Here is a 27,717-nt window from a genome sequence, read left to right on the forward strand (position 1 = left end):
TCTTGCTGCAGAACACAGGCTCCAGAGCACAGGCTCAGTAGTTGTGGTGCTTGGACTTAGTTGCCCCTCAGCATGGGGGTCTTCCCAATCCAGGGACTGAACCTGTGTTCCCTGCACTAGCAGGTAGATTTTCAACCCCTGGAGCACCATGCAGTCCTTGCAGAATTTCGTGACAGAACTTTTGGAGCAGCTTAGCCAGTGGTTCTGGCTTAGGTTTCTGGTGAGGTCATGGTTAGGATGTCATCTGGGGCTACAGTCTTCTGAAGGCTCACTGAGGCTGAGGGTCTCCTTCCAAGATGGCTGTTTGCAGGAGCCCTCGGTTCCTCTGCACCCAAGTCTCTCCACAGGGTTGCTTGAGTGTCCTCAGGACATGGCGGTTTACTCCCTCAGAGCAGGCGATTCAAGAGATGGCAGGAGGAAACCCTGGTTTCCTTCTTTTTTAAGAAAATTTTTGTGGTTATAGCTGGTTTACAGGGTTTCAGGTATATGGCAAAGTGATTCAGACATGTATTTGTGTGCATGTGTGTGTATATATGTGTACATTATAAATGTGTATATTTATGAATATAAACACGTATATTCTTTTTCAGATTCTTTTCCATTTTAGGATATTATCCCACCCCCACTTTCCCCTTTGTTAAAGATAAGCTTGTTTTCTATGTCTGTGAGTCTATTTCTGTTTTGTAAATGAGTTCTTTTGTATCATTTTGTTCAGATTCCACAATAAGTGATATCATATGATATTTGTCTTGCTCTGACTTATTTCACTTAGTATGGCATTAATAATCTCTAGGTTCTCCCTGTTGCTGCAACTGGCAATAATTCCTTCTTTTTTATGGCTGAGCAGTGTTCCATTTTACATACATACCATATCTCTTTTTTAATCTCTTCATCTATCAGTGACCCTTTAGTTGCGTTCATGTTGCGGCTATTGTGGATAGTTCTGCTGTGATCATGGGGGTGCATGGATCTTTTTGTCGTCTGTCTGTCTGGTGTGTCGGGTCTTAGTTGCCGCATGCAGAGTCTTTGTTGTCTCATGCAGGATCTTTCGTTGTGGTGCACAGGCTCCAGAACGTGTGGGCTTGGTACCTGTGGTGTGCAGGCTTAGTTGCTCTGTGGCACGTGGGGTCTTAGTTCCTCGACCAGGGATCAAACCCACATCCCTTGCATCGGAAGGTGGATTCTTAACCACTGGACCACCAGGGGAGTCCCACATACATCTTTTTGAATTAGAATTTTCATCTTTTGCAGATGAAATCCCACCCAGGAGTGGGATTGCTGGATTATAGGGTAGCTCTAGTTTTAGTTTTTTGAGGAACCTTCATACTGTTCTCTGTAGTGGGTGCACCAAATTATGTTCCCACCCACAATGTACGAGGGGTCCCTTTTCTCCATACCCTCTCTAGCATTTATTATTTGTAGACTTTTTGATGATGACCATTCTGGCTGGTGTGAGGTGATAGCTTATTGTAGTTTTGATTTGCATTTCTCAGTTGGACACGACTGAGCGACCTCACTTTCACTTTTCACTTTCATGCATTGGAGAAGGAAATGGCAACCCACTCCAGTGTTCTTGCCGGGAGAATCCCAGGGATGGCGGAGCCTGGTAGGCTGTAGCAGCAGCAGCAGCAGCAGCAGCAGCAGCAGTGATTAGAGATGTTGAACGTTTTTGCATGTGCCTGTTGATCATCTGTATGTTTTCTTTGGAGAAAGCCCTGGTTTCTAATATGACAGTCCCTTGGACTGCAAGAAGATCCAACCAGTCCATCCTAAAGGAGATCAGTCCTGGGTGTTCATTGGAAGGACTGATGCTGAAGCTGAAACTCCCAATACTTTGGCCACCTCATGCGAAGAGTTGACTCATTGGAAAAGACCCTGATGCTGGGAGGGATTGGGGGCAGGAGGAGAAGGGGATGTCAGAGGATGAGATGACTGGATGGCATCACCCACTCAATGGACATGAGTTTGGATGGACTCCAGGAGTTGGTGATGGACAGGGAGGCCTGGTGTGCTGTGATTCATGGGATTGCAAAGAGTGTGCCACTGAACTGAACTGAGTCAGAGACTATCACTTTTGCTATATTGTATCCAAAGAAGCAACTCACTGAGTTGAGCTCACACCCTTGGGGTGAGTAATTAGACTCCACCTTGGGCTTCCCTGGTGGCTCAGATGGTAAAGAATCTGCCTGCATTCCCGGAGTCCCAGGTTTGATTGCTGGAATGGGAAGATTCCTTTGGATAAGGTAATGGCCACCCACTCTACTATTCTTGCCTGGAGAATTCCATGGACAGAGTAGCCGGCTGGGCTGCAGTCCATGGGGTCGCAAAGAGTCAGACATGACTGAGTAACATTCACTTCTGTGGAGAGAGGACTGTCAACGAATTGGGGAGCATATTTTAAAAGCTTCACAACAGCAATACCATAATTTATAACATACAGAGAGATTTTCCTTTCCTTTCCTTTCCATAATTTATAACATACAGAGAGAATGAGTAGCTCTCTGTCCTGAGGGGCTGGGACTGTAGAGCCTTGTCCTCCAGGCAGACTTGTTTAGCAAACTGAACAAGAGTCAAGTTGGCCGTTACTAGAACCTTGCTGCCAGTTCTGCTAGCTGCCCCCTATCCTTGTTCATCTCTCCTGGACACACATTAATTACACGTATTAATTAAAAATTAATTCATGAAAACTAAATAAACATTCAGTTCCTTGTTCGCACTAGTCTATTACAAGAACTCAGTGGCCACATGTGGCCAGTGGCTGGCATATTGAACAGTGCATAGATAGAATATTTCAGAAAGTCCTGCTGAAACACTGGGCTAGAGAGAAACCTTTTGATTGTTGCCCTATTTCAGTGGAAGCTCAGTCATGAAACCTTCATAGTCTCCGCTAAGTTCTCCCCTGATGGTAAATACGTGGTCCTGGGCTTGGATGTGGATAATGGAATCTTTATAATAGATGCGAAAGACTCCACCACTGTGTCCTGCATCAAAGGTGAGTTTGCGTGGGCTCCCTGCTCTGTTCTATTATGATAACAGCAACTTGTCACTTGAATGACAGTGACTTTATTGTTTTATTTGGTAAATCAACAATGCTGTGAACGATGTCATTAAAGATGGGACATTGATGGATAAAAGTGAAGTGAAAGTCTCTCAGTTATGTCCAACTCTTTGTGACCCAGGCTAGAATACTGGAGTGGGTAGAACCCAAGTTCTCCAGGCCAGAATACTGGTGTGGGTAGCCTTTCCCTTCTCCAGGGGATCTTCCCAACCCAGGGATCGCACCCAGGTCTCCCGCAGTGCAGGTGGATTCTTTACCAACTAAGCTATCAGGAAAGCCCTGATGGATAAATACATGGGCAATTAAAATCAAGACTGGTTAAGACTTTTTCACTCAGTCTCATGCTTATAAATAATGAAACATTGTTCTGCTCCAGCTTCACATGGACATTTAAAGCCCATCTTTTATTGAATGAAGACCCAAGCTTCTTGACTTGCCTGGTGGCTCAGATGGTAGTCTGCCTGCAGTGTAGGAGACCCAGGTTCGATCCCTGGGTTAGAGAGATCTCCTGGAGAAGGACATAGCAACCCACTCCAGTATTCTTGCCTGAAAAATCCCATGGATGGAGGAGCCCAGCAGGCTACAGTCCATAAAGGCGCAAAGAGTTGGACACTACTGAGCGACTTCACTTTCTTTCTTTCCAGGCTTCTTAACATTTTATGTGTATTTTCCCACATTCCTCATTCTTTACTGCTGAGTCACCAGGGAAGCCCATAAAAATAATAATCCTTGATAATTAATAACACACATATTTATTCTAGTGTTTTGTATTAGTGATGATTAGCAATTTTATTACTATCAATTATCACATATAAAAAAACAAATTCAGATAATTAAAAAGACTAGAATGGCAACTCCTGAAAAAAACAGTGATTAAATGTCAGTTTCCTGGTTGTGATCCTGTGCAATCATTGTGTAAGAGGTTACCATTGGGGGAACTGAGTGATAGGCATACAGGGTCTCTCTGAAGGAGTCCTTAGAACTGCATGTGAGTTAACAGTTAACTCAGAAGAAAAAATAAAAGCATACATAATCATTGGAAAAAAACTTGAAAGTGTGTAAGCAGTGGGCTTCCCCAGTGGCTAAAGTGGTAAAAAAACAATCTGTTTTCAATGCAGGAGACATGAGTTTGATCCCTGGTCAGGAAGATCCCCTGGAGGAAGAAATGGCAACCCACTCCAGGATTCTTGCCTGGAAAATCCCCATGGACAGGAGAGTCTGGTGGCGATAGTCCATAGTGTCACAGAGTCAGACACGACTGCTGTGCCCGGCCTGTCTTCTCCCCAGTGGTGGTGGTGGTTTAGATGCTAAGTTGTGTCCGACTCTTGTGACCCCATGGACTGTAGCTTGCCAGGCTCCTCTGTCCATGAGATTCTCTAGGCAAGAATACTGGAGTGGGTTGCCATTTCCTCCTCCAGGGAATCTTCCCTACCCAGGAATCGAACCCAGGTTTCCTGCATTGCAGGCAGATTCTTTACTGACTGAGCTACAAGGGAAGCCTGGAGGGACCTATTATTATGATTATTTTTAATTTAAAGAACTTTGTTTATAATTTATTTCTTCTAGTCTTCCACAGTATTTCTTCTGATTTGAATTTTTATATCCCTTAAGTTCAATGGAAAAAGTGTTTTTAAAATTGTACTGTGAGATAGTATTTTTTTTTAAACTGGAGTATAACTGCTTTATAATGCTGTGTTAGTTTCAGCTCTACAACAAAGTGAATCAGCTGTATGTTTACATATATCCACTCCCTCTTGAGCCTCCCTCCCACCCCGATCTCACCCTTTTAGGTCATCATAGAGCACTGAGCTGGAGAAGGCAATGGCACCCCACTCCAGTCCTCTTGCCTGGAAAATCCCATGGATGGAGGAGCCTGGTGGGCTGCAGTCCATGGGGTTGCTAGGAGTCGGACACGACTGAGCGACTTCACTTTCATTTTCACTTTCCTACATTGGAGAAGGAAATGGCAACCCACTCTAGTGTTCTTGCCTGGAGAGTCCCAGGGAAGTGGGAGCCTGGTGGGCTGCCGTCTATGGGGTCGCACAGAGTCGGACACAACTGATGCAACTCAGCAGCAGTGGCACAGCGCTGAGCAGAGCCCCCTGTGCTACACAGCAGCTTCCCATCAACTATTTCACACGTGGTAGTGTATCTGTGTAAGAGCTACTCTCCCAGTTCATTCCACCCTCCCCTGCCCCACTGTGTCCACAGTCCATTCTCTACGTCTGTGTCTCTGTTCCTGCCTTGCAAATAGGTTCATCTATTTAGGTACCTATCATTAACAGTACATTGCTGGGGGGTCTTCCCGTGAGTGTTTGTATGTGCAAACACACACACACACAGTACTACTTCCCACATACATTTAATGTTTATTTTTATCACCATGGAGCCATGATGTGTGTCTGCCACACAGCTTGCATTTTTCCCTTGATGTGTCTTCTCGTACTCTCTCTCCTCACACTCTAAGCCCTGTCTGCTCACCATGCTCCTTCACGCTGTGTCATGTCAAGCCTTGGCACACCCTGTTCCTTCTGCCTAGAGCACTCTTCTTTTCCTGTTTCCCTCCATAGCTTTTAGCGATCTCTCAGGGCTGGGCCAGGTTTCCTTCCATTGGTTTGGAGCTGTGACATTGGCTGCAGGTTGTTGCCTGCTCAGAGGTGTTTGCCTGTGACCTCTGAGGGGGAAGGGGGCAGAGCTCCTGGCTCGAGGCCTGGTATACAGCAGGCATTCAGGAAATGATTATGCAAGTGAAGAGTCCCTTCCTTGTGAAAACCAGAATTGTGTTTCTGTTATACTGTCGCTGTCTGGGGGAGCAACCTCAGTGTCCCAGGAGCATGTGGCCCAGTATCAAGTCACTTTCCCTGTGCCTCAGATCATCACATGATGTCGCTCACCGCCTGCTGCTTTGACCCCGACAGCCAGAGGGTGGCTTCCGTCTCATTTGACAGGAGCATCAAGATCTGGGATGTGACGTCACAGACCACGCTGCTCACCATCACCAAGTGAGGAGGCTGGGCAGCATGCTGCAACAGGGAGGTGGGCGGGATTCACACCCTCCTGGATTCGGCCTGTGCACCTTCAGCTCCCCAACTGGTGTGGACGTGGGGCATCTCCAGCTGTGGTCCGCTGTGGTGCTGCGAGGAGGTTGGAGATGGAGAATGGGAAGGGCACAGGCAAGCAAGGGGAAACCGCTCCAGTAAGTCCTCTACATTGGAACCTTCAAGTTGCAAGCTTTCAAAGATGTGAACGTCTGAGCCAGCCCCTGTATGCCAGCTGTTGTACTGTGCTACTGTACTTTTCAAGGTTCTGTAATAGTAACTGTTTTATTTTTGGTGTTTGTTTTTCCTGTACATATAATTTGTGTGAAAAGTATTGTAAGACAGTACTATATAGCCGATTGGGTTAGCTGGGTACCTAAGCCAGCTTTGTTGGGCTTAGAAACAAATTGCACTTACAAACACACTCTCAGAACAGAAATTAATCCTCCGTAGGGGACTTACTGTAGTTGTGGCCTGTGGGCTGGGATGGGCCTCAGATGCATTTGCTGCAGTGTGAGCCAACACTGGAAAACATTGTGCTGAGTGCCCCCTGTCTCCCCACATGTGGGTTTCCAGCATCTCCTGCAAAACGAGAAGGTCTGCTCACTCCGTCTGTGGCCACCAGCTCCAGCTGTGTGGGCAGCCCTCCCTAACGGGACCTGGACTCATGGCATCGGGATGTGTCATCCTGCCCACTTGGCTCAGTTATGAGCCCTACTGGCCTGCGCCAGGCTTTCCCGTGGGTGTCTGGCCAGGGCTTAAGAGTGTGCAGGGTCCCATCCTGAGTGACCTTTGACCTTAGTTTCCTCACCTGCAAACTGAGCCCCGGTGGGGTGTGAAGGAGACAACAGATGGAAGTCCTTAGCGTAGAATGCATGGCGGCCACTCAGCCCCAGCTCTGTTACTGAGACTGGCTTCTGTGGATGCTGGGGTCAGCAGGGGCTGTGGATGCCTGTTCTGCTCGTTAGAGCTGCTCAGCAGTGGCAGTGAGGAGGGTGAGGCAGCTGTGAGCTGGAACTCTGGACGGTGGAAAGGGAAAGAAGGAAACTGTCTACTGGTGTATTTGATTGAATCACATTTATCAATTTTCTGGAAATGTATTTTTTAGCAGGAAAATATAGAGACAAAGATTCTCAGTGCTGCAGGACAGGGCTGGCTTCGTGGCATGAAGTTCTGAAGTTACGCAGGGTCCCACACACAGGAGGGCTCATACTTGGTTGACTGCTCTGTTGTCAACATCTTGAAGTTCTTCACTTTTAAAAATATTTTTACCTATTTATTTGACTGCACCAGGTCTTAGTTGTGGCATGGGAACTCTTATTTGCAGCAAATGGGATCCAGTTCCCTGACCAGGGAGGGAACCCAGACCCCCTGCATTGAAAACTTGGAGTCTTAGCCACTGGACCACCAGGGAAGTCCCCAAATTCTTCATTCTTGAACAAGGGACCTCAAATGCTTTTATTTCAAAAATACGTAATTTACTTTTTGAAAATGTAAAACATGCAGCACAGTACAAAATTTTGAAGGTACAAAAGAATACAGAGTGAAAAATTCTCTCTTAGCTGTCTCATAACCACTGTTTCCCGAGAAGCCGTCACTTTTCTTCCTTCCTTCCTGCCTTTGGCTGCCTTTCCCTCTTAACAGTTTTACTGAGATATAATTCACATGCATCCTACAGTTCACCATTTCATGTACATAATTCAGTGGTTTGAGGGATATTATTATTATTTTTAATTGTCTTATTATATGTACAAAATTTTCAAAGTCATTTTATTGGCATTAATTTCATTTATAATATTGTATGCCCATCACCACTATTTCCAAAACTCTTTTATTACCCAAACAGAAACTCAGTACCCATTGAACAATAATTCCCCACTCCCCTCAATCCTAGTCCCTAGTAACCTAGACAGCATATTAAAAAGTAGAGATATCACTTTGTTGACAAAGATCCATATAGTCAATGCTATGGTTTTTCCAGTAGTCATGTACGGGTGTGAGAGTTGAACCATAAAGAAGGCTGAGTGCTGAAGAACTGATGCTTTTGAACTGTGATGTTGGAGAAGACTCTTGAGAGTCCCCAAGACTACAAGGAGATCAAACCAGCCAGTCCTAAAGGAAATCAACCCTGAATATTCCTTGGAAGGGCTGATGTGGAAGCTGAAGCTCCAATACTCTGGCCACCTGATGCGAAGAGCTGGCTCATTGGAAAAGACTCTGACACTGGGAAAGATTGACGGCAGGAGGAGAAGGTGGCAACAGAGGATGAGATGGTTAGATAACATTACTGGCTCACTGGACATGAATGTGAGGAAACTCCGGGAGATAGTGGAGGACAGAGGAGCCTGGCATGCTGCAGTTCATAGGGTCGAAAAGAACTGGACGTAATTTAGTGACTGAACAACAGCAAGAAAGTAACCTCTATTTTCTGCCTCTATGAATTTGCTTATTCTAGATATTTCATACGAATAGAATCGTACATTATTTTTCCTTTTGTGTCTGGTTGTTTCATTTAGCATAATGTTTTTAAGGTTTATCTAATACATGTTAAAGCATCTATTAGAGTTTCATTCCTTTTAATGACTGAACAATATTCCACTGCATGTATATACCACATTTTGTTTATCTGTTGGGGAATCCTTGAGTTGCTTCTGTCTTTTAGCTATTGAAAATAATGCTGCAGTCAATATTGGTGTACAAATATCTGTTCAAGTACCTGCTCTTAATTATTTTGGCTATATACCTAGGAAACAAATTTCTGGATCATGTCATGATACTGTATTTAGCTTTTTGAAAAACTTGGAACTTGCATTTTAATTTTGCAGTGGGCCTTGCAAAATCATATAGCTGTTCTTGCTAGATAATTTTGAAAATCCATACTCTTAACTGATTCTGAAGCTTGCAAGGGGCATAGGTACTTTGTTATAATTTTTTAATGTTGTCAAACCTAGTTTAGAAAATTCAGGAGGAGAAGGAAGATCTATTGTACTTACCCATGTTTTTGCTGACCATGTTCTGTCTTCTGATGTTCCAAGTTTTCCTCTTTCACCATTTTCTATTTAGAAAAATTCCCTTTAGCCATTCCTATAGGGTAGTTTGGATTTCCCTGGTGGCTCAGATGGTAATGGAGAAGGCAATGGCACCCCACTCCAGTATTCTTGCTTGGAAAATCCCATGGATGGAGGAGCCTGGTGGGCTGCAGTCCATGGGATCGCAAAGTTGGACACGACTGAGCAACTTCACTTTCACTTTTCACTCTCATGCATTGGAGAAGGAAATGGCAACCCACTCTGGTGTTCTTGCCTGGAGAATCCCAGGGACAGAAGAGGTTGGTAGGCTGCCATCTCTGGGGTCACACAGAGTTGGACACGACTGAAGCTACTTAGCAGCAACAGCAGATGGTAAAGTGTCTGCCTACAATGCGGGAGACCCGGGTTCGATCCCTGGGTTGGGAAGATCCCCTGGAAAGGGAAATGGCAACCCACTCCAGTGCTCTTGCCTGGAGAATCCCATGGATGGAGGAGCCTGGCGGGCTACAGCCCATGGGGTCGCAAAAAGTCAGACACAACTGAGCGACTTCGTAGGGTAGTTCTGAGGAAAACAAATTCTCTTAAATTTTCCTTCATCTGAAAAAGTCTTGATCCTCCCATCATTCCTGCAGGATATTTTTGATGGATATAGAAATCTGGATTGACGGTTGTTTTCTTTCCTCATCTGAGCGCTATCGTGTCGCTTTTTTCCTGGCGTCCATGGTTTCTGATGGGGAATCCACTGTCATTCAAATTGTTCTTTCCCTATAAGTGAGGGCTCATTTCTCTTTTGCTGCTTTCAAGATTTTTTTTTCTGTCCCTTCTTTGCAAAAGTAGAATTATATTGTGTCTGAATATAGATTTCTTTGAGTTTATCCCACTTGGGATTCACTCAGCTTTTTGAATCTGTTCTTTGCCAAATTTGGTAAAATTCCAGACATAATTTCTTTGATTATTTCTTCAGCTCTATCTTATTTCTCCTTTTCTTCTGAGATGCTGATGCCCCAAATGTTAGATATTTCATTATATTCTCGTAGGTTCCTAAGGCTCTCTCTCTCTTTTGTTTTTCAGTCTGTTTTTTGAATTGGTTAATTTATAGTGTCTGTCTTCATATTTACTGATTATTTCCTATATCATTTCTATAGAATTTTACTTTTTGGTTGTTGTTATTGTATTTTTCAGTTTTAAAATTTCCATTTGGTCATTCTTTATATCTTCTATTTGCAAAGCTTCCAATCTTTTTGGTTATTTTAAAGACAATTATAATTGTCCATTAGAGCATTTTTATGCATGCATGCTAGGTCACTTCAGTTGTGTCTGACTCTTTGTGACCCTATGTAGGCTCCTCTGTCCATGGGGATTCTCCAGGCAAGAATACTGGGGTGGGTTGCCATTTCCTTCTCCAGGGGATCTTCCTGACCCAGGGATTGAACCTGTCTCTCGTGCTTCCTGTACTGCAGGCAGATTCTTTACCCCTGAGCCACTGGGAAAGCCCTAGAGCATTTTTATGATGGCTGCTTAAAAATCCTTGTCAGATAATTCTAATGTCTGTATTATCTAGGTATTGGCATCTGTTGACTCTCTCATTCATGTTGAGATTTTCCTGGCTCTTAGTTAGTATGATGAGTGAATTTCAGTTTCATCTCGGACATTTTGGGTATTATGAGACTCTTAATGTTATTTAAATCTTCTGTTTTAGCAGGCTACTTCATTAGAACCTGGCAAGAGTGGCAGTCTAGACTCCCTCTCAGCCTTTGCTGACAGTGCTGGGGATGGGATTGCAGTTTTCCAAAGATTTTTGGTTGGAGTAAGGCAGGTATTGTCTAAAGGTTTTCTAGAGGTCTAAAGGTTACTAGGCTATCTCTTTGGCTAGGAAGAACAGGCTTTTCTTGGGAGCCTTTTATCCAGTCCCCATTGTTTTGGAGGTTGCAGCTTCCCCAGTACTCAGTTCAGGATATAAGAAGCAAAAAGAAAATTGTAGGTATTCAACAGCATGCCATCCTTGGGTCCCAAGATCCTTAGCTACTCTGCCTTTTCTTCTCCACTGTTCACAGTTTTATATTTGCTCTATAAATGCCCAAGGTTCTTCAGTTCAGTTCAGTTCAGTCACTCAGTCGTGTCCGACTCTTTGCGACCCCATGAATCGCAGCGCGCCAGGACTCCCTGTCCATCACCAACTCCTGGAGTTCACTCAGACTCAAGTCCATCGAGTCAGTGATGCCATCCAGCCATTTCATCCTCTGTCGTCCCCTTTTCCTCCTGCCCCCAATCCCTCCCAGCATCAGAGTCTTTTCCAATGAGTCAACTCTTCTCATCAGGTGGCCAAAGTACTGGAGTTTCAGCTTTAGCATCATTCCTTCCAAAGAAATCCAAGGGCTGATCTCCTTCAGAATGGACTGGTTGGATCTCCTTGCAGTCCAAGGGACTCTCAAGAGTCTTCTCCAACACCACAGTTCAAAAGCATCAATTCTTCAGCACTCAGCTTTCTTCACAGTCCAACTCTCACATCAATACACGACCACTAGAAAACCCATAGTCTTGACTAGATGGACCTTTGTTGGCAAAGTAATGTCTCTGCTTTTCAATATGCTGTCTAGGTTGGTCATAACTTTTCTTCCAAGGAGTAAGCGTCTTTTAATTTCATGGCTGCAGTCACCATCTGCAGTGATTTTGGAGCCCCAAAAAATAAAGTCTGACACTGTTTCCACTGTTTCCCCATCTATTTGCCATGAAGTGATGGGACCAGATGCCATGATCTTCATTTTCTGAATGTTGAGCTTTAAGCCAACTTTTTTACTCTCCACTTTCACTTTCATCAAGAGGCTCTTTAGTTCCTCTTCACTTTCTGCCATAAGGGTGGTGTCATCTGCATATCTGAGGTTATTGATATTTCTCCTGGCAATCTTGATTCCAGCTAGTGCTTCTTCCAGCCCAGCGTTTCTCATGATGTACTCTGCATATAAGTTAAATAAGCAGGGTGACAATATACAGCCTTGACGTACTCCTTTTCCTATTTGGAACCAGTCTGTTGTTCCATGTCCAGTTCTAACTGTTGCTTCCTGACCTGCATACAGATTTCTCAAGAGGCAGGTCAGATGGTCTCATATTCCCATCTCTTTCAGAATTTTCCACAGTGTATTGTGACCCACACAGTCAAAGGCTTTGGCATAGTCAATAAAGCAGAAATAGATGTTTTTCTGGAACTCTCTTGCTTTTTCGATGATCCACCAGATGTTGGCAATTTGATCTCTGGTTCCTCTGCCTTTTCTAAAACCAGCTTGAACATCTGGAAGTTCACGGTTCACGTATTGCTGAAGCCTGGCTTGGAGAATTTTGAGCATTACTTTTCTAGCGTGTGAGATGAGTGCAGTTGTGCGGTAGTTTGAGCATTCTTTGGCATTGCCTTTCTTTGGGATTGGAATGAAAACTGACCTTTTCCAGTCCTGTGGCCAAGGTTCGTAGCTGTGCTTAACAGGAGGAATAGGGAGCAGTGTATTGACTCCGTCTTGTCCAGAGCTGCAAGGGCAACACAAACACTTTCCCCAAACTTTTGTACTAAGTAAAATGGTCTTTTATGATACACAGAACTTATCTGAAATGAGAGTCCCATCCTGGAGTAGAGACCCTTGGTTTAAACCTCAGTGACAATTTTTGGATTCAGAGGAGGGCTGGCTATTTACCTCCAGTAAATGCTGGGATGGTTCTTACCCCACCAGGCACTGGGACTTGGACATTTTAAGCCTGGAGACCCCTGAGAAGCTGACATTTCTTCTCCTTTGATCCTACTCAGTTGGTATACTTCAAAGAACCCACACAGAGTCTAAAACTCTGACTTGGGTGCTAGAAAACAATTTATTCAACCTCTTCTTCAGTTTGAATTGATATTATAATCCAGGCTACTCAGAGATGCTCAATTGTGTTCATAGTTTAGATTGAAAACCCTATTTGTTACAGGAGATGAGAATCATAGGGAAAATATTTTGAGGATCATGAAACAAAACAAAAAGCAGAATTCTGACAATTTTTTTTTCCTAAAAGATAAGATAGTCTGGGCTTCCCTGGAGGCTCAGTGGCAAAGAATCTGCCTGCCAGTGCAGGAGCCGTCGACTAGGTCTCTGATCCCGGAAGACTCCACATGCTGTGGGGCAGCTAAGCCTGTGTGCTGCAGCCATGGAGCTTGTACTCTAGAGCCCAGAAGCTGCAGCTGTTGAGCCTACAGACCACAGCTTCTGAAACCCACTCACCTAGAGCCCATTCTCTGCAACAGGAGAAGCCACAGCAATGAGAAAGAAGTCCTCACACCACAGCTAGAGAGTAGCCCCCACTCACCACAACTAGAGAAAGCCCATGAAGCAACAAAGACCCAACACCACCAAAAATAAATAAAATTTAAAAAGACATTTAAAAATTGAGAATAAATAGCCCCAAACTTTACTAATTAAATGCCCAATATTGCTTTATGCCAATAATGCCCAATATGCCCAAATATGCTTTAGTGGCACTGAAGACAGATAAGGAGAGAGGGAGAGGGAAAAAGAGAGCATTTGGTGTGAGGAGAAGTAAGGGGAGTGAGTGAGAGAGGGGTGGTGAAGATGAGGGGAAGGAGCCACGCCCCCCGTCCGTGAGAGAAAGGAGGGGAAGTGGGGAGCAGAGGAGACCCACCTTAAACCTGAAAGGCTATTAGTCCATTAACTATCACAGACAATGTTTCCACCTGCTCTTTTTTTTCTGAAGCCTCAAGCAGCTCTGAATAGGGTGGTGGTTCTCTTGTGCCCCCGTGGACATTTGGCAGTGTCTGGGGGACATTCTTTGGTTGTGATAATTGGGTATGGAGGCTACCAGCATGTGCTAAGGGGTGCCCAGGGATGTTGCTAAACATCCTACAATGCATAGGACATCCCCCTACCACAAAAAATTATCCAGTCAAAAAGATCTATATTGCCATTATTGGGACCTCCTGGAATAGTGTAACATAGTTAGATTAATTAATATTTGGATCATAGTAGGCAGTGATCAAAAAAGTGATATCCATTAAGTCACAAGGCATCAGCTCCAATGCCCATTCCACTCACCTCCACTTTAAATATGTCTCCGGATTCTCCAGGAGTGACATGCTAATGTGTGAACCTTCTCATATGTATTGCAGGGCACATAACAATGCCATCTCAAACTGTTGTTTCACCTTCAGTGGCCATTTCCTGTGTACAAGCTCCTGGGATAAAACCTTGAAAATATGGAATGTCCATACTGGGGAGTTTCGAAACCGTGGAGCCTGTGTGACTCTGATGCAGGGCCATGAAGGTTGCGTGAGCTCCTGCCACTTTGCCAGAGACAGTGAGTAATTAGCACATCAAAGGATTCCACACCGTGGGACTGCTGGGGCCAAGCTCCTCATGTTCCATTCACATGGACCCTCCTTAGGACAGAAAGGCTTTCCAATGATGCCCACAGTGAGGGTGGATTTATTTTCCTCAAGAATCAAGAGAGAGATGTGCAAGTTTGCAGGTGACAGACACTCAGCTTGATGTAGCCAAGGCAACAAGTTCTATTAAGTTCTGTAATGAGGAGTCCAAGAGCTGATCGCCCTTCAGGAGTAGCTGGATCCAGACACTCAGACAATGCTCTCAGGAAGCCAACTCTTCCACTCTGCCCACCCCACCCCCCGCCCAGCTCAGTTTCTCTTCTGTATTGACCTTTCTCCTCAGAGAGGCAAAGATGGCCTCTGGTGGTCTAGGCCAACAACGCTTCTGGCTACTGACAGTCCTAGAGGAAGAGAGACCCTCTTTCTGATGGCGCCCACACAAGTCCCAGGGAAGACTCCCATTGGTTCAGCTGACACATGCCCATCTGTGAACCCGCCCCTTTCACAGGGAATGGAAGTCTCTGATTGGCCAGGCCTGGGAATCTTACCCATCCTTGGAGCTTGAGGTCTGAGTCGTGCCTTCTGAACCAGAGGCACTGAGAATAGGTGAGGGGTGTTTCCTCATGGCACATTGTGGAGCCTTCCTGATAAAGAGGCATAGATGCGACCAGGAACAATGACAGGAAACAGCCAGGGGCAGCTGGCTTCAGTGAGGGCCATGACTGTTCCTGACATCCAGGAGCCAAAATGTTGTACTCCCCAATCCTTGTGGGGAGTGGGGCTTGCTCTGTGTGACAGGGGCTGGGGGCGGGCTGCTACCCAACCAATACGCACATAGTCAGGGCCTGACTTGTGACATGTTTCCTTCTTCAGAAGTAGCATCTCTATAAGTCAGACCCTTCTATGAGGTATCCCACCAGCTTCTGTCTTTGGCTTTCTATTTAGGTTTCAGAGTTGTGTATAGTCAGTTGTCACTATTTGCAGATTCTGTATTTGTGAAGTTACCTACTGGGTAAAGTTTATTTGTAACCCTAAAATCAATACTTATGGCACTTTTGCAGCCATCCATGGATACGTGCAGAGCAGCGACGAATTTGCCATATACACGTGTTCCCAACTGAGACTGAATGAGGTGACCCTCTGCCTTCTTTCAGTTCTCTTATCATAAGATGTCTTTTTTGTGATCTATTTAGTTCCACTTTTTTTTTTCCATTTTGTGCTTTTTGCTTATGATTTTGCTGTTTAAAGAGGCCCCCAAACATAGTGCTGTAGTACTGTCCAGGATCCTAACTGTGTGAAGCCTGTGATGTGCTTTACAGGGAAACACAAGTTAGGTAAGCGTTGTTCAGGCATGAGTTATAATGCCAGGGGCTATGGATTCAATGTTAACAAATAAGCAGTATGTGTTAAATAAGGCATCTGTAAACAGAATCAGACAGAAAACAAAGTTAAGTATTGACTGGCTGATGAAAATGTTGTGACCACAGGCTCACAGGAACTTAACCCCACATGTTCCCTATGGCCAGTCATTCATTGAGTGTTTGAGATGACTTTGTAGAGCATAACTACCATGAACATTGAGAAAAAGTGAAAGTGTTAGTTGCTCAGTCGTGTCCAACTCTTTTCGACCCCATGGACTGTACCTCACTAGGCTCCTCTGTCCATGGGATTTTCCAGGCAAGAATACTGGAGTGGGTTGCCATTCCTTTCTCCAGAGGATCCTCTCAACCCAGGAATCAGACTGGGTCTTCTGCATTGCAGGTAGATTCTTTACCATCTGAGCCACCAAGGAAGCCCAGCTCTAATTGACTGGGGGCGGTTGAGTCACACCAGGAAGAGAGTTGAGTGTCCTCAGACACAGTGGCACCTCACAGATGCACCCTCAGCCTGCTTTGGCTTCACCAGAGGAGGAAGCAGTTGGCTGAGGAAGGTTACCCCCTGAGATGCTTTCATTTGTGTTCCAGCCTCTTTTCTCGTGTCTGGAGGGTTCGACAAGACCGTGGCTATTTGGGATGTAGAAGAAGGCTACCGGAAGCTGTCCTTGAAGGTACTAATGCCAGTATCAGATACAAGATCTGAGCGTCATTCTTTTTTTAAAAAAATATATTTATTTTATTTCTTTGTTTGACTGTGCTAGGTCTTAGTTGTAGCACATGGGATCTTTCTTTCCAGCTGCAGCATGCTGGATCTTTGGGCTTCCCAGGTGGCACAAGTGGTAGAGAATCCTCCTGTCAGTGCAGAAGACATGGGTTTGATCCTTGAGTTGGGAAGATCCCCTGGAGAAGGAAATGGCAACCCACTCCAGTATTCTTACCTGAAGAATCCCGTGGACAGAGGACCCTGGCGGGCTACAATCCGTGGGATCGCAAAAGAGTCGGACACGACTCAGCACACACAGGGAACTAGTAAGTATGCTGGATCTTTAGTTGTGACATGTGAGATCTAGTTCCCTGACCAGGGATTGAACTGGGTCCCCAGCACAGGGAACATGGAGTCTTAACCACTGGACCACCAGGGAAGTCCCTGAGCTTCATTCTTTAGTCATTTCATATTGGGTGCTGGGGATACGACAGTGAGACAGACCTAAATATTCCCAATGGAACTGACACCTCTGTGGGGAATGACAGACAAGAAAACTAGCAAACACATCCTCAACAGTGATGAGCGACACAGAGAACCCACAACAGGGTGATGTAATAGATTCCAGGGATTAATCCATAGTGGGTGGGTCAGGAGGGCCTCTCGGAGAAGGTGGCATTTGAGCTGAGAACTGGAGGGCAAGGAAAGACTGGATGAGTGAGGATCTTGGGGAAAGACATTCCAGGAAAGTGGAGCAGTAAAGGCAAAAACTCTGAGTAGGGGCCATGTCTGCAAATGGCAGGAATCCCTATACAGAGGAATGAATGTCATCATGAGGCGTGCACAGACAGCTGTGGGCTCCAGAATGGTGGGTGTCGACTGGGTGATTTTGGCTGCAAGTTAGAGGAGACTCAACTCAAGTGGCTTTGTGATATGGAGGTGGATTATCCAGCACAGCGAGAACCCAGAGGGTAGGCAGGTCCAGAACTGGTGCCTCTGCTCCAGTTGCCCCCATGCCAAGATTTTTGCACACTCCTTGGTCTTGTGATCGCATGGCCACCTTTGGGTGTGAATGCAGGAGACGCCCAGGGCTGTTCTGTGTCCCCCTCTTCTCTGTGGGTATGGAGAGGCCAGGGGAGCTTACATCATGGCACATAAACATTCAGCCTCACTGTGGTTAAAAGTCCCTTTTGCTCCCACCAGGTCATTCTTCTCTCCATTTCCCCTTTTCTCCTCTCTCTATTATTCCACCCTCAAATTCCTGCCCTGTTGTTAAATGCACAGCGGTTTAACCTAACTCTTACTTCTTTTCTTCTTACCATACCTCACCATCCACCTCTTTCCATTTGGGAAAGACCAAAGAATGAAAAAGATGCTGACATAGAGCTCCAACATCATTAAGTGTCTGAACCAGCAAGTATTTATCTCCTCTAAACCCCATTTACTGGAGGAAATTAACCCCATGTACTTAAGTCACAGTGGGTAGATTTGCAGTTACTTGAAGCCAAATGCTCCCTTAGCAATAGGACTACTGAGTGATATTTCCTAGAACAAAGAAAGCAGACAAAAAACTGCAAAATGTGCTCTGTGACCAGCTGGGAATGTAATTTTTTTCCCATTGTGTTAAGCACCAGAGTACTATTTTAAAAAAACACATATGGTGCTGTGAAATACACATGAATCACAAGCCTTTACACTTTGTAGACCTTAAATGTCGTGGGTGAAACCAGGGACACACAATTAGTTGCTTTCAAAACCAAGCAATGTTGAATTCTTGACTTTGTTTTTCAGTTCTTGTTGTTCTTTCAAAGGTTTTTTTTTTCCCCTCTAGTCCTCTTAAAACTCTACTTTTCTTCAGGGCCATAATGACTGGGTGATGGATGTTTCCATTAGCAACAACAAGAAATGGATCCTTTCTGCTTCAAAGGTAAAAGTGGCCAACCTTTCAGTGACTTAAAATCTCTTTTACATTTGTGAGAATTGTTGTTAGCAGAAATGTACTGTCAAGTAAGATCCCTGAGCATTTCAGTCTGAAAGCCACACCTGGCCAGGCTGTCCCCATCCAAGGAGCTGCCTGAAAATGTGGAAACTGGGTCTTTCCATTTGCTCAAGTGAGAAGTTGCCAGGGATTTCTCTGCATCATCGTTATTTGAATTTTGTTGGAGCAAGAGCCTGTTCAGACTGGCAAATGATGGAGCCAACTGGGGGCTTTGGAGGGAAAGGGGTTCAGCTTGTGGATAAGCAGATCACTCTGAGGTTCCAGGAGGGTCTTCCCTCTCTACTCTCTGCATCCTTTGATTCCCATGCCAAGGGCACATAATGACCAGCCTGGGATATCCTGAGGGCTGTCCTCCATGTGTGAGCATCAGAGAAGTAGGGTCCCACCTTGTCCCCCAACCTTAATTAGAATCATCTCATTCTCTAGATTGGGGGTTTCTAAGTGTATAAAAATGTGGATAAGACCCTGCCTGCCATGATCAACTTGTTAGAGCGCCAATGCAGGAGACTGCAACACCTGATTAAAAAAAAAAAAAGAACAATAATATAATACATAATAAAAATTTTATGCCAATGTGTTGTTACTTTAGCATAAAAATATGAAAAATGATTATGTCAATTATATCACAATAAAGCTAGAAAAAGTAAAAATACAAGCAAAGTATCAAAAATGAGTATTTATTTAAAAATTATTTACTTTTCTGTCACATAAATACAATTATTTAAACAAAATAACACTAGAACTAATCAATAACTGTATTAGTAGTAACCAATAATAGGATAATTAAGCAAATATGGTTAAGAAAAATATGCTTTGTGATATTTCTTTCTGTCTTTTGATATAGCGATTTATTTTGACTTAAAATCTGTATTGAATTTGTTACAATATTATTTCTGTATTATGTTTTGGTATTTTTGGCTGCAAGGCATATGGGATCTTAGCTTCCCTGACCCAGGATCAAACCTACACTCCTTGCATTGGAAGGCAAAGTCTTAAACACTGGGCCACCAGGGAAGTCCCTTTATTGATTAGTAAAAATTTACAGACTGTATTATTGTACATTCTTAAGATATATAAATGTAAAACTTTTTAAAAAGAGAATATAAATACAATAAGATTGGTTAGACAGATACTTTATGTATTTATCTTTTCCAGCTTTATTGAGATATAATTGACATGTAACATCGTGTCAGATTAAGAGGTACAAGGTGTGATTTGATGCACATATATATTGCAAATGCTTGCCACCATTTGTACTGTGCTAAGTTGCTTCAATCATGTCCCACTGTTTGTGAACCTATGGGCTGTAGCCCACCAGGCTCCTCTGTCCATGGGATTCTCCAGGCAAGAATACTGGAGTGGGTTGCCATACCTTCCTCCAGGGGATCTTTCCGAGTCAGGTATCAAACCCAGTTCTCCTTGCAGGCAGATTCTTCACCACTGAGCCAGCAGGGAAGCCCAGTTGTTAGTTGCTCAGTTGTGTCTGACTCTTTGCAAGTCTACGGACTGTAGTCTGTCAGGTTCCTCCTCCGTCCATGGAAATCTCCAGGCAAGAATACTGGAGTGGGTAGCCATTTCCTGCTCTGAGAGATCTTCCCAACCCGGGGATCAAACCCTGGTCTCCTTGTTTGCGGATTCTTCACTGTTGGAACCACCAGGGAAGCCCTCTTACCACCATAGCCTGAGCTCCACCACGTCATATAATTAGCATTTCTATTTTTGTAACAAGAACATTTAAGATCTACTCTGTTAGCGTATTTCAAATATATTATACAGGGTTATTATCTGTAATCACCATGCTGTACATTAGAGCCCCAGAACTTGTTAATCTTATAATTGAAAGTTTGTATCCTTTGACCCAAATAGCTCTCCATTTCCCTCCTGCTCCCTCCCAGCCTCTGGTAACCACTACTCTACTCTCTGTTTTTATAAATTTCTTTCTTTTTTTTTTTAAGATTCCACGTATCATTGAGATCACACAATACTTGTCTTTTTCTGTCTGACTTATTTCATTTAGCATAATGCCCTCAACGTTCATCCTTGTCACAAATGGTGGAATGTCCTCATTTCTGATGGCCTAATAATATCCTATACACACACACACACACACACACACACACACACACGCACGCACGCAGACATATACTACGTCTGCTTTATCCATTCTTTCACTGTTGAGTGTTTAGCTTGTTTTCATACCTTGGTTATTATGAGTGATGCTGCAATGAACACGGGGGTGCAGATAGCTTTTTGAGATCCTGTTTTTATTTCCTCTGGATATACACCCAGAAGAGGGATTCCTGGATCATGTGATAGTTCCATTCTTAATTTTTTTTTTGAGGCTCCTCCAATACTTTTTTCTGTAGTGCCTATACCAATTTACATTGCAACCTGCAGTTCATAACAGTTCCCTTGTCTCCATATTCTCACCAACACTTAACTTTTTGATATAGCCATTCTAACAGTAAGGTGATTGTTAGGGACCAAACGACGGGCTCTAGGACCTGAGTCATGTTTACCAGAAAGAGACAGGATATGCGCTCATCCTGCCTGGCCAATCATGTAACGCCAGCTACTCCTGTAACTGAGACAAAGAACTGCCTGTATATAAGCCGCCATACTCCTTTGTTCGGGGCTCTTGTCAGATTCCCTTGTGTGGGATGAGACTTGGGCCCTAGCACGCTAGGAATAAACAAACTCCCTTCTTGCCCTTGCATTACCGTGGTGGACTTGCTCTCTCGGTCGGTTCGGAGATACGGGCTCGGAGCATAACAGTGATATCTCATTGTGGTTTTGATTTACATTTCCTTAATAATTAGTGATACTGAGTTGGTCATTTGTAAGTCTTTTTTGGAAAATTGCTTATTCAGTTTCTCTTTTATTGCTATTGTTGTTATTGAATTCTGTGAATTTTTTATAAGTTTTGAATATAAATATTTTCTCTTTATGGTTTCAGGGCTTATGTTTAAATCTTTAATTCATATGAGTTAATTTTTTTTGAGCTGTATAGATAGGGGTCCAATTTCATTCTTCTCTTCTCTATGTGGTTATCTAGTTCTCCCAGCACCCCTTTTTTGTGGGAGAGGGCAAGGGTGGGATGATTAGGGAGAATGGCATTGAAACATGTATATTATCATATGTGAAATGAATCACCAGTCCAGGTTCGATGCATGAGACAGGGTGCTCAGGGCTGGTGCACTGGGATGACCCTGAGGGATGGGATGGGGAGGGAGGTGGGAGGAGGGTTCAGGATGGGGAACACATGTATACCCATGGCTGATTCATGTCAATGTATGGCAAAACCACTACAATATTGTAAAGTAATTAGCCTCCAATGAAAACAAATAAATTTATATTAAAAAAATCATTTTCTTTTTAAACGTTTATTTTTTAATTAAAGGATGATTGCTTTACAGAATTTTGTTTTCTGTCAAACCTCAACATGAATCAGCCATAAGTATACATATGTCCCCTCCCTCTTGAACCTCCCTCCCATCTCCCTTCCCACCCCACCCCTCTAGGTTGGCCACAGCCCCTGTTTGAGTCTCCTGAGACATACAGCAAATTCCCATTGACTATCTATTTTATATATGGTAATGTAAGTTTCCCTGTTACTCTCTCCATACATCTCACCCTCTCCTCCCCTCTCCTCAAGACCATAAGTCTGGTCTCTATGTCTGTTTCTCCATTGCTGCCCTGCAAATAAATTCTTCGATACCATCTTTCTAGATCCTGTATATATGCATTAGTATATGATATTTATCTTTCTCTTTCTGACTTACATCACTCTGTACAATAGGCTCTAGGTTCATTCACCTCATTAGAGCTGATTCAAATGCGTTCCTTTTTATGGCTAGTAATATTCCACTGTGTACACGATCACAGCTTCTTTATGCATTCATCTGTTGATGGACACCTAGGTTGCTTCCATGTTCTAGCTATTGTAAATAGTGCTTCAGTGAACAATGGGATACATGTGTCTCTTTCAGTTTTGACTTCCTCAGGGTATATGCCTAGGAGTGGGATTCCCAGCATTACTTTTGAAGAGACTACTCTTTGCCCGTTGAGTAGTCTTGGTTTCCTCATCAAATTATTCACTGTATAAGTGAGGGTTTGTTTCTGGGCTCTATTTTTATGCTAGTACCGTATTGTTTTGGAGAAGGAAATGGCAACCCACTCCGGTACTCTTGCCTGGAGAATTCCATGGACAGAGGAACCCGGAGGGCTACAGTCCATGGGGCGGCAACGAGCTGGACTCAACTGAGTGACTAGCACACACCATATTGTTTTGGCTACTGTGTTGCTGTTGTTCAGTGGCTCAGTCGTGTCTGACTTGTTGCAACCCATGGACTGCAGCACGCCAGGCCTCCCTGTCCTTCACCATCTCCCAGAGCCTGCTCAAACTCATGTCCATTGAGTTAGTGATGCCATCCAACCCTCTCATCCCCTGTCAACCCCTTCTCCTCCTGCCCTCAATCTTCCTCAGCACCAGGGTCTTTTCCAATGAGTTGGCTCTTCACATCAGGTGGCCAAAGGATTGGAGCTTCAGCATCAGTCCTTCCAATGAATATTCAGGATTGATTTCCTTTAGGATTAACTTGTCTCATACTTAAAATATGTGATTTTATGGTAGGCTAACATTTTAACATCCTTTCTATGACCAGCAATGATAATAGCCATCTTGTAGGCATATGTTTAAGGATGATATCTTCTTCCATTTCTGTAAAACCTCTGTTTTTGTTAGTATTAAGTGCTTCTGCACATTTTGAGAAAGTTGAAAAATGACTAAAAAAAACTTTGCTTGGGAGAGGCTCAGCACCACAGGTAAACAAATAAGATTCCTTTGTAGGTTGTGCAGGCCCTTTGACTGGTAGGATATTTTCATTTATTTTGGTACGTTAATAAATGGAATTTCCCAAAATTCACATTTTGGGAATTTGTAGGAATATGTACATGTCTGAGGAATATGTAGATAGATGAGCAGCATCTGGTTTGTATTTGTGTAAGACGTCAACATGTTTCTGTTTTATATTTTCTACAGTTTCATTAAAATCTTTATAGAAATGAAGATGATATGAAACCCCACCTTTTGAATCAAGTGTCTAAGAGCTAGGAGGAGCTTTTTCATTGTTGTCATTGTCATAGCTGGACAAATCACTCAATATATTGCAGACCAGAGGTCCCTAACCTTTCCGGCACCAGGGACTGCTTTCATGGAAGACAGTTTTCCCATGGACTGGAGTGGGGGATGGTTTCAGGATGATCCAAGCATATTACATTGATTGTGTACTTTATTTCTATTGTTATTACATTGTGATCTATAATGAAATAATTATACACTCACCATAATGCAGACCAGATCATCAGACATTGGATTCTCATAAGGAGTGTGCAACCTACATCCCTCGCCTGTGCAGTTCACTGTAGGGTTTTTGTGTCTATGAGAATCTAAAGCCACCACTGATCTGAGAGAAGATGGAGTTCCAGTGATGGGGAGCAACTGTAAACATAGATGAAGCTTCGCTGGCCGGCCTGCCACGCATCTCCTGCTACGCAGACCAGTTCCAACAGGCCATGGACCGGTACCATGGCCCAGGGTTTGGGGAGCCCTGCTGTAGCGGGCATGGCTGTTGATAAAATCTGACAGCTCTGCACTGTAAGGGCCAGCATGTATGTCACCAAACTTTCTCCTTTTGTTTTCCCACAGGATATTTACTTGTAAGTGCAAAGTCAGAAAATGAAACATGACTCAGCATGCTATAGTAAATCACCACGGACTTCACCGCCTAACATAAATTTAACATCTGAGAGTTCTGTAAGATAGAAGTATGACAAGTTCTCACTGGGATAAAATCAACATGTCAATAGGATTGTATTCCCTGCTGGAGGCACTAGGCAATAATCCACTTCTTTGCCATTTCCAGTTTCTAGAAGCCAGTCACATTCCCTGGTTTGGGGCCCCTTCTTCCGGCCTCAAAGCCAGCCACATTGTATCTCTCTGTGCCTTTCTTCAGTTGTTACTTACTCCTCTGACTAGAATTTCCTCTTTTAGAAAACTCTGTGGTTATTTTGGGCCATACGGATAACCCAGAATAATCTACCTATTTTAAGATCATCTGCTTAGCACCCTTAATTCCCTCTGCAGCCTTAATTCCCTACTGTCATGAAATCTATCGTATTCCCAGGTTTGGGGGATTAAGATGTGGACTTCTTTGCGGGTGGGGGTAGGGTTGCTGCTGCTGCTGCTAAGTCGCTTCAGTCATGTCCGGCTTCAGTCGTGTCCGACTCTGTGCGACCCCATAGACGGCAGCCCACCAGGGTCTCCCATCCCCGGGATTCTCCAGGCAAGAACACTGGAGTGGGTTGCCATTTTCTTCTCTAATGCATGAAAGTGAAAAGTCAGAGTGAAGTTGCTCAGTCGAGTGGGACTCTTTAACAACCTCATGGACTGCCACCCACCAGGCTCCTCCGTCCATGAGATTTTCCAGGCAAGAGTACTGGAGTGGGGTGCCATTGCCTTCTCCAGGGGTAGGGTTGGGGGAGAACATTATTTTGCCGACCACATTCAGTTTCATAATCAAAGAAATGATGGCACAATAGATCTGAGTGGTATTCCCAAATTAGTTCAGTGACCAGTTTTTAGGAGCGTAGAACTCTTTTTTAAAAATCGATTTTATTTTTTAGAGCAGTTTTAGGTTTATATAAAAATTGAGCAAATCATACAGAGTTATATTATAGCCCTCCTCTCGAGTTGCCAGTATTATTAATACCTTGCATTAAGTGTGGTATACTTATCACCATTAATGAACCAATGTTGATACATAATTATGAATTAACGTCCATGGTTTAAGTTTCACACTTTATGTTGTGTCCAGTCCAGTTCAGTCGCTCAGTCATGACTGACTCTTTGCGACCTCATGAACCACAGCACACCAGGCCTCCCTGTCCATCAACAACTCCCGGAGTCTACCCAAACACATATCCATTGAGTTGGTGATGCCATCCAACCCTCTCATCCTCTGTTGTCCCCTTCTCCTCCTGCCCTCAATCTTTCCCAGCATCAGGGTCTTTTCAAATGAGTCAGCTCTTCGCATCAGATGGCCAAAGTATTGGAGCTTCAGCTTCAACATCAGTCCCTCCAATGAACACCCAGGACTGATCTCCTTTAGAATGGACTGGTTGGATCTCCTTGCAGTCCAAGGGACTCTCAAGAGTCTTCTCCAACACCACAGTTCAAAAGCATCAATTCTTCAGTGCTCAGCTTTCTTCACAGTCCAACTCTCACATCCATACATGACCACTGGAAAAACCGTAGCCTTGACTAGATGGCCCTTTGTTGGCAAAGTAATGTCTCTGCTTTTGAATATGCTATCTAGGTTGGTCATAACTTTCCTTCCAAGGAGTAAGCGTCTTTTAATTTCACGGCTGCAATCACCATCTGCAGTGATTTTGGAGCCCCCCAAAATAAAGTCTGACACTGTTTTCACTGTTTCCCCATCTATTTCCCATGAAGTAATGGGACCAGATGCCATGATCTTCGTTTTCTGAATGTTGAGCTTTAAGCCAACTTTTTCACTCTCCACTTTCACTTTCATCAAGAGGCTCTTTAATTCTTCTTCACTTTCTGCCATAAGGGTGGTGTCATCTGCATATCTGAGGTTATTGGTATTTCTCCTGGCAATCTTGATTCCAGCTTGTGCTTCTTCCAGCCCAGCATTTCTCATGATGTACTCTGCATATAAGTTAAATAAGCAGGGTGACAATATACAGCCTTGATGTATTCCTTTTCCTATTTGGAACCAGTTTGTTGTTCTATGTCCAGTTCTAACTGTTGCTTCCTGACCTGCATACAGGTTTCTCAAGAGGCAGGTCAAGTGGTCTGGTATTCCCATCTCTTTCAGAATTTTCCACAGTTTATTGTGATCCACACAGTCAAAGGCTTTGGCATAGTCAATAAAGCAGAAATAGATGTTTTTCTGGAACTCTCTTGCTTTTTCGATGATCCAGTGGATGTTGTGTGGTGTGGGTTTTGCCAAAATCACATCATGTTATCACCATCACAATATCATACAGAACAATTTCACTGTCCTAAAAACTCAAAACTTCTTGTGCTATAACTGTTCACCCCTCCCCTTCTTCCTCAGAACCCCTGGCAACCATGGGCCTGTTTACTGGCTCCATATTTTTGCCTTTTGCATAATCTTATGTAGTTGGAATCATATAGTATGTAGCCTTTTCAGAGGTGGTTTCTTTCATTTAGAAATACGTATTTAAGGCTCCTCCTTTTGGTGACTTGACAGCTCTCTTCTATTTTTTCTCACTGAATAATATTCTGTCACATAAATGAACTACAATTTCTGTATTCTCTTATTCAGGGACATCTTGTTTGTTTCCACTCTTGGGGATGTGGGACTTCCAGTGCTAAGGCTAGGATAGTGGTAGACAAACTGGGACAGTTGGTCACCCTAACTCTATCACTCTGCAGGTGGAAGTTCTCTGCATGTAACCTGGATGCCATGCACCTCCCTGGGTCGTCCCAGCCTAATGAGCCCATTTTGTGACTGCTGGTTTCTTGTTTAACTTGTTTTAGGATAGGACTGTGAGGCTATGGAATATTGAAGAAATTGACCAAATTCCCTTGGTAATCGAGCACAAAAAGACCCGGGGCTTAAAGGTGAAACAGGTTGGTATTGGGTAAAACAAAGCCAAATGAAGGCTTTCATTAATTCTCTCTACAAATCGATTTATTTTTTGAACAAATATTTCTTGGACAACTGGGGATAAAACTATGAACAGACTGAAATTTTTGCCCCGAGGGAGCTTACGTTTCTAAAAGGGGAGATAAACAATGAATAAAGAAATAAGAAACTTATGTAGTAATTCACATGGTCATAGGTACTTTGGAGGAAAATAACAGGACGGGAAATGGGAGGGCTGGTGGTATGCCATTCTAAATGAGGGTCAGGAGAGGTCTCATTGAGAAGGTGACATTTGTTCAAAGATTTGAAGGTGGGGAGGGTGTGAGCTCTGAGCTGTGAAGCTGTTTTAGGGGAAGAACATCCCAGCAGAGGGAACAGCCCATGTGGAGACCCTGAGGCAGGACTGAGCCTGGTGCGAAGAGTGGAATGAGTGGGAGGACATCCTGGAGGAAT

General features: G+C 43.8%; 1 protein-coding gene across 1 annotated transcript in view; it reads left to right on the forward strand.

The window, feature by feature from the left end:
* The window catches only part of WDR88 (WD repeat domain 88), a 50,222-nt gene that overhangs the window by 19,534 nt on the left and 2,971 nt on the right, over nt 1–27,717 (forward strand). Inside the window, exons 5-10 of the mRNA XM_052656759.1 lie at nt 2,854–2,992; nt 5,931–6,060; nt 14,272–14,459; nt 16,452–16,534; nt 18,425–18,493; nt 27,156–27,248. Of these exons, the coding sequence (XP_052512719.1) occupies nt 2,854–2,992; nt 5,931–6,060; nt 14,272–14,459; nt 16,452–16,534; nt 18,425–18,493; nt 27,156–27,248 (702 nt within the window). The remainder of the gene's footprint in view (nt 1–2,853; nt 2,993–5,930; nt 6,061–14,271; nt 14,460–16,451; nt 16,535–18,424; nt 18,494–27,155; nt 27,249–27,717) is intronic.

Source organism: Budorcas taxicolor, chromosome 18, assembly GCF_023091745.1.
Source record: "Budorcas taxicolor isolate Tak-1 chromosome 18, Takin1.1, whole genome shotgun sequence".
NCBI classification, from domain to species: domain Eukaryota; kingdom Metazoa; phylum Chordata; class Mammalia; order Artiodactyla; family Bovidae; genus Budorcas; species Budorcas taxicolor.